This window comes from Cebus imitator, unplaced genomic scaffold (assembly GCF_001604975.1).
Source record: "Cebus imitator isolate Cc_AM_T3 unplaced genomic scaffold, Cebus_imitator-1.0 Scaffold102, whole genome shotgun sequence".
NCBI classification, from domain to species: Eukaryota; Metazoa; Chordata; class Mammalia; order Primates; family Cebidae; genus Cebus; species Cebus imitator.
In genome coordinates this window covers 838,138-845,842 of record NW_016107417.1, presented here as the reverse complement: position 1 = coordinate 845,842, position 7,705 = coordinate 838,138, and the positions used below count along the sequence as shown (strand labels likewise).

Below are 7,705 nucleotides of genomic sequence, written 5' to 3'. Positions count from 1 at the left end.
TTTTAAGAGACTCTCCTAAAACAAGATTGAAAATAGAAAAAAATTTCCAAATACTGATGAAAAGAAAGTTTGTGTAACAGCATGAATATCAGAAGACATAGACCTCAAGGCAAAATCATTAGAGACATAGATAAATATTTCATATTAGAAAAATAACAATTGGCTGGCACAGTGGCTCATGCCTATAATCCGTCACTTTGTGGGGCTGAGGCAGGCAGATCACTTGTGGTCACGAGTTCGAGAAAAAGTAACAATTTGGCCAGCACAGTGGCTCACACCTGTAATCCCAGCACTTTGGTAGGCTGAGGTGGGCAGATCACAAGGTCAGGAGACCAAGACCACCCTGGCTAACATGGTGAAGCCCTGTGTCTATTAAAAATATAAAAAAATTAGCTGGGTATGGTGGTGGGCACCTGTAGTCCCAGCTACTGGAGAGGCTGAGGCAGGAGAATCGCTTGGACCCAGGAGGTGGAGGCTGCAGTGAGCCAAGATCACACCACTGCACTCCAGCCTGGGTGACAGAGTGAGACTTCATCTCAAAAAAAAAAAAAAAACCACACACACACACACACACAGAAATTAGCTGGGTGTGGTGGCACACACCTGTAATCCCAGTTACTCAGGAGGCTGAGGCATGAGAATTGCTTGAACCCAGGCACTAGAGGTTGCAATAAGCTAAGATCACACCACTGCATTCCAGCCTGAGTGACAGCAAGACTCCATCTCAAAGAAATAAAATGAAATAAAAAAGAAAAATCAGCAATTCACCAAAAAAACTTTCTTTATAAGTGATCAAAATTGGCTCAAGGAAATTGATAAATAACCATAAAAGAAATGGAAATGGTGTTCCAGCCACCCCTAAGCAGAGGTCCCAGCTCCAGATAGCTTTACAATAAGTTCCAGCCATGCTTCAGGAAAGAGAGAATTTTTAGCCTTAGCAAACTCTTCCATTATGTGGAAAAAGATGGGAAGTGGCCCACCTCATTTTAAGGGGCTAGCATAATCTTGTAACAAAACTAAACAAGATCCCCCAGAGAAAGTAAAACTATAGGTTACCCTCTCTTGTGAGCAATGGTGTAAAAACTGAACAAAATGTTAGCAAAACAAATGCAGCAGGACAGTGAAATAACATTACACCATGACCAATTGGTGTTTATGCCCAGAATAAGAAAAAATAAGAATAGCAAGCACTTACACGGAGATTAAAACATTTAATGATCACAACACCAGCTTGAAACATAGAAAGGTCAAGGAACTTGCTCAGTGACATGCAGCTGATTAAGTGGAAGAATCCAAAATTAAGTCCAGATAGAATTCCTTCTGTGCTCTCAGCCACTGCACTCTGCAGCCCCGTTAGGTCAACAGATTAGAAAAATGATCAATGTGATTAACCACAGATTAAAGAAGAAAAACAACATCATCTCAGATGCAGAAAAAGCTTTCAGTGAAACTGAGCACAACTTCATGACAAAACTATGCTCTCAAAGGGAATTTTCATAACATAATCATGATGTCTACCAAAAGCCTCAGCAAATCTCATACTTACTGTTATATGTAAATTTTCAGTGCTACAAAAGAAGTAGCACTCGAATATAAATTTTCTCAGCAAGGCAATTTACTTCTATAGAAGGGTGAATCTCACAGATGTAGCAATGGTGAGCACATACCTGGACAAGGGAGGGGAAGGGATTCTTATTCCTGACGCAGATAGCCCCTGCTGTGTCATTCCCCTATTGGCTAGGGTTGGACAGCACTGTCCTAAGCGAATTCTGGTTGGCTATTTTAAAGAGAGCAGGGGTACCAGCTGGAGTAGTTTGGTGGGAAGGACGGTTACAGAACAGGTCAGAGCAGGCGACCAGGGGTGACTCAAGTCAAAGCAAGTGACCGGGGAACAGATGTGAATGCTGATTAGAACTGGCAGGAAAGTTGTTTACCAAAACTAGAGTCAAGGAGGTGCAGAGAACCAGGAACTTAAACTTTAAAATGGTGAATTAAAGAACAAGAAAGCTGAACATACTGACATACTGATTCTTGGAAGAGAAACTTGGAGTTCACTATATCTAACACTAATGATTGCTATGACAATTGTCACACATACTAATTGTTTTAAGATAAATAGACCAAAGTTCTCAGCATGTTTCACCTTCATGTCTGATAGGAGGAGAGGCCCATTTCCAAGATGCCTCTGAGCAGCCAGGCAAGCCACACCCAGATCAGTTAGGGCAAATGGAATTTACAGCCCTGAACTACAATGACCTACACATCCAGTTTTTAAGCAAGCCATTTGGAAGCTAAAGGTACTTTCCTAAGACTGTAGTGGGTGGCATGAAAGAAATCTCTGGGTGATTGGAGGATACATATAGCAGAGGAGGACAATAAAAAAATGTCAGAAGACAGCTGTGGTGGTTCACGCCTGTAATCCCAGCACTTTGGGAGGCCAAGGCAGGTGGATCACCTGAGGTCAGGAGTTCGAGGCCAGCCTGATCAGCATGGTAAAACCCCATCTCTACTAGAAATACAAAATTAGCTGGGTATGGAGGTGCATGCCTGTAATCCCAGCTACTCGAGAGGGTGAAAAAAAAAAAGATGTCAGAGAAGAGAGTAAGCTAGAGACTGGTGAATGTTTCCAACTGCTAGCATTATCTAACAAGGTTTAAGGTGTTATTGTTGAGAATGTCATCTCCCTTTGCACCTGGATCGACAGCTCTTTTCTGCAGTCACTCTGTCTGTATTTTATTTTTCACAAGTAGTTACTACTAATTAGGGGGAATGTAATCAAAAGCCCACTCGCAGGAATTCTGTTTCTTAGCATCCAGTGAAAAACGTCTGGCCTAAGGACATCTGAAGGCACGCGATATGAAAAGCTAAAACAAAAAAATCTAACAAGTAGTACTGAGACCCTTAACAATGTCAACAAAAGGGTAAAACTCTGTATGGTATTTGAAGAGATGTATTCTTATTTATTTATTTATTTATTTTTATTCTGAGGTGGAGTGTCACTCTTGTTGCCCAGGCTGGAGTGCAATGGTATAATCTCAGCTCACTGCAACCTCCGACTCCCGGGTTCAAGTGATTTCCCTGCCTAAGCCTCCCGAGTACCTGGGATAACAGGTGCCCACTACCGTGCCTGGGTAATTTTTTGTATTTTTAGTAGAAATGGGGCTTAACCATGTTGGCCAGGCTGGTCTTAAACTCCTGACCTCAGGTGATCTGCCTGCCTCAGCTTCCAAAAGTGCTGGGATTATAGGTGTGAGCCACTATGCCCCACCAAGATTTATTCTAAGTTGAATATGAGTGACTGGTGGTCTGTGACACAACTCTCAGGGGATCCTGAGCATGTGTGCCCAGGGTGGTTGGGCCACAATTTGATTTTATTCATTTTAGGGAGACACAAGACATCAATTAATACATGTAAGATTCCAGACAATAGGAAGCAGGTCAGGGACTGCTTCCAGGTAGTAGGTGGATTTGAAGATTTTTCTGAATGGCAATCAGTTGTAAGAGTTATTATTATTATTATTATTTTTTTTTTTTTTTTTGAGACAGAGTTTCACTCTTGTTACCCAGGCTGGAGTGCAATGGCGCGATCTCGGCTCACCGCAACCTCCGCCTCCTGGGTTCAGGCAATTCTCCTGCCTCAGCCTCCTGAGTAGCTGGGATTACAGGCACGCGCCACCATGCCCAGCTAATGTTTTTGTATTTTTAGTAGAGACGGGGTTTCACCGTGTTGACCAGGATGGTCTCGATCTCTTGACCTCGTGATCCACCCGCCTCGGCCTCCCAAAGTGCTGGGATTACAGGCTTGAGCCACCGCGCCCGGCCTAAGAGTTATTATTAATAGAGAGGAATGTCTAGGTTACAAAGGGGTTGTGGAGACCAAGGTTTTATCATGCAGATAAAGCCTCCAGGTAGCAGGCTTCAGAGAGAACAGATCATCAATGTTCCTTATCGATGTTAAGAGTCGGTTCTATCAGTAATTGTGAAAGACGGGGGTATAATGAGGCATGTCCGGCTCCCCTTCTCATCTGGCCTGAACAAGTTTTGTAGGTTAACTTTGGAAAGCCCTTGTGAGAGGAGGGGTCCATTCACATGATTGGGAGGCTTCGAATTTTACTTTTGGTTTATAATATCAAAGCTTTACACATTCCCATTAAAGTCACACCCCAGATAAGGCTGTCACCACTAATCAGCTTTATCTTGAAGATTTTAGTTGGTGCAATAATGAAAAGAAATAAGACACCCGATATTAGAAAGGAAGAGACGCAATCCTTACTGTTTCTCAACGCTCTCATCACCAGCAGAGAAAGCAGAGAAGCAGGCTGGGTGCAGTGTCTCAAGCCTGTAGTCGCAGCACTTGGGGAGGCCGAGGTGGGAGAATCGCCTGAGCCTGGGACGGCAAGGCTGCAGTGAGTTGTGATCAAGCCACCGCACTCCAACCTATGTGATGGGGTGAGACTCTGTCTTGAAAAACAAAACAGCAAATACAACAAGAGCAAAACAGGCAAGCTTGAGTGGATAAAATTTTATTTAATTTTTTACTTCCCACATTACACTGACGCAGGCTTTTAAAAATCATTTATTTAGTTAGTGTTTTGTTTTGTTTTTGAGACAGGGTCTCATTCTGTCACCCACGCTGGAGTGCAGAGGGGCTATTATGGCTCACTGCAGCCTCGCCTTCCCAGGCTCGAGCCATCTTTCCACCTCAGCATCCCAAGGAGTTGGGATTATAGGCGTGCACCACCACGGCTGGCTAATTTTTTTACCTTTTTTTTTTTTTTTTCATAGAGATGGGTCTCACTATGTTGCCCAAGCTGGTCTTGTACTCCTGGGCTCAAGTGATCCTCCCTCCTCAGCCTCCCAAAATGCTGGGGCTACAGGCGTGAGTGGCCATACCTGGCCTGGATAAACTTTCATAATAGCAAAGTCCATTAAGTGATCTAGACACAATATCAATAAAGGCAAATCAATAGTATTCCATTCACTAGCAACTACCAATTAGAAATGTAATCAGAAAAGAGATTACAAAAACATAAAACCACAAAATATCATATAACATTTCTGCATAAACAATTACAGAATTGGGCCAGGTGTGGTGGATCAGGTCTGTAACCCCAGCACTTTGGTAGGCCAAGGAGGGTGGATCACGAGGTCACGAGATTGAGACCATTCTGGCCAACACGGTGAAACTCTGTCTCTATTGAAAATACAAAAATTAGCTGGGTTTGGTGGCACGTACCTGTAGTCCCAGCTACTCGGGAGGCTGAGGCAGGAGAATTGCTTGAACCCAGGAGGTGGAGGTTGCAGTGAGTCGAGATCGCGCCACTGCACTCCAGCCTGGCGATAGAGCAAGACTCCGTCTCAAAAAAAAAAAAAAATACAGAATTAAAAAACAATTCTCAATCTTTAGTGAAAGAGCTAAAAGATGTGAAACAATGGGAGTAGCCACATTCTTGGGCGGGCAGACGCATGATGATAAAGACAAGGTTCTTCTCTGAATTCATCTGTGATCCTGTGCACGAAGTTAAACACTCTTGGGACATTTGCTTGTGTCAGGCGTGGCTCTGAGCACTTTACAAGCATCTCATTTACTTTTCTCAGTAACTCTAACCATCACTCCTTTAGGGTATATGTTATCTTCATTTTCCACTTGAGGAAACTGAGACAAGGGAATAAAATCTTATTGGTAGGAAGTGGCAGAAGCAGGATTTTGAATCCAAGCCCTTAACCTTAAAGCTTTGTTGTCCCTTGCAGATAATCATGTTTCTAAATCTATTTGTACTAAACTGGACTAATCTCAAAAACATCGTGTTGAATGAAAAAAGCAAGGTGTAGACTCGTTACATCGAAATACTAGGCTGAGTGCAGCAGCTCATGCCTGTAATCCCAGGATTTTGGGGGGCAAAGCCAGAGGATCGCTTGAGCCTACAAGTTCAAGACCAGACTGGACAACATAGTGAGCCCTTCTGTATACACTAAAAACCAAAACAAAAAAACTAGCTGCTGGGTGCGATGGCTCACGTCTATAATCCCAGCACTTTGGGAGGCAGAGGCAGGTAGATCATGAGGCCAGGAGTTCAAGGCCAGCCTGGTGAAACCCGTCTCTACTAAAAATATAAAAGTTAGTTGGGCGTGGTGGTCAGTGCCTGTAATTCCAGCTACTGAGGAGGCTGAGGCAGAGAATTCCTTGAACCTGGGAGGCGGAGGTTGCTGTGAGCCAAGATCATGCCACTGCACTCCAGCCTGGGCAACAGGGCAAGCCGCTGTCTCAAAAAAAAAAAAAAAAAAAAAAAAAAAAAACCCCTTTTTAAAAAAAAAAAAAAAAAAAAAAAAAAAAAGCCCAGTATGGTGGTGCACACTTTTGGTTCCAGCTATTCAGGAGGCTGAGGTGGGAAGATCACTTGAGGCTGGGAGGTCAAGGCTGCAGTGAGCCATGATCATGCCACTGCACTCCAACCTGGGTGACAAGAGTGGGACCTATCTCAAACAAAACAAACAAAATACCATTACTGCAAACAAAAAGCACCAAACACAGCTGGGCGAAGTGGCTCACGCCTGTAATCCCAGCACTTTGGGAGACTGAGATGGGTGGATCACAAAGTCAGGAATTCAAGACCAGCCTGGCCAAGATGGTGAAACCTCGTCTCTACTAAAATTACAAAAAATGGGCGCAGTGGCAGGTGCCTGTAATCCCAGCTACTCAGGAAGCTGAGGCAGGAGAATCGCTTCAACCCGGGTGGCAGAGATTGTGGTGAGCCAGATCGTGCCACTACACTCCAGACTCCAGCCTGGGTGACAGAGTTAGACTCTGTCTAAAAAAAAAAATTTTAAAAAAAGGACCAAACACTCATATTTTTCTGTGGCAATTGTGTCATCCTGGGCAGGCCACTCAGCATTGCTGATACTTTGCTTCTGAAAATAGGGCTCATCATTCCTGAGCCTGGGGTTTTGGAGGATTAAGGAGGTAAGTATATGCATAAGTAAAATAATTTTTAAAGGATTGGAAGATGATATCAGATTCAACAGCATTTGGCTCCAAGATGGTAGGAAAGGACTTTATAGTTTTTTTGTAAAGGTCTAAATTTTTAAGAACCAGTATATTAATATGCTACTGTGAAGTATTTTTAAACAACCTAGAAAACCAGCTGGGCACAGTGGCTCATGCCTGTAATCCCAGCATTTTGGGAGGCTAAAGTGTGTGGATCACCTAAGGTCAGGAGTTCGAGACCAGCCTGGTTAACATGGTGAAACCCTGTGTCTACTAAAAATACAAAAATTACCCGGGTGCGATGGTGGGTGCCTGTAATCCCAGCTACTTGGGAGGCTGAGGCAGGAAAATCGCTTGAATCTGGGAGGCGGAGCATGTGGTGAGCTGATCACACCGCTGCACTCCAGCCTGGGTGACAAGAGTGAGACTCCATCTCAATAAATAAATAAATATTTTTAAAAAATAAAATCACCTAGAAACAATAATGAGTATTGTCGGTGTGGTCATAATACGTTATTACTTTCTTCTTGCTTTTTCAGTATTTCTTCAATTTCAAACACAGGAAAAAATTGATGTTTTTTCATTTTCCAAATACAATATTTGATTATAATATTAAGTAAGTCCTTCCAGGGCCGGGCGCGGTGGCTCAAGCCTGTAATCCCAGCACTTTGGGAGGCCGAGGCGGGTGGATCACGAGGTCAAGAGATCGAGACCATCCTG

At 43.4% G+C, this 7,705-nt stretch overlaps 1 protein-coding gene across 1 annotated transcript in view; it reads right to left on the bottom strand.

The window, feature by feature from the left end:
• Positions 1-351: 351 nt before the first annotated feature.
• The window catches only part of NUDT8 (nudix hydrolase 8), a 26,200-nt gene continuing 18,846 nt past the window's right edge, over positions 352-7,705 (bottom strand). Inside the window, exons 4-5 of the mRNA XM_037741542.1 lie at positions 4,611-4,621; positions 352-363 (exon numbers count right to left, since the gene is read on the bottom strand). Coding sequence (XP_037597470.1) covers positions 4,617-4,621 — 5 coding nt within the window. The 3' untranslated portion in view covers positions 352-363; positions 4,611-4,616. The remainder of the gene's footprint in view (positions 364-4,610; positions 4,622-7,705) is intronic.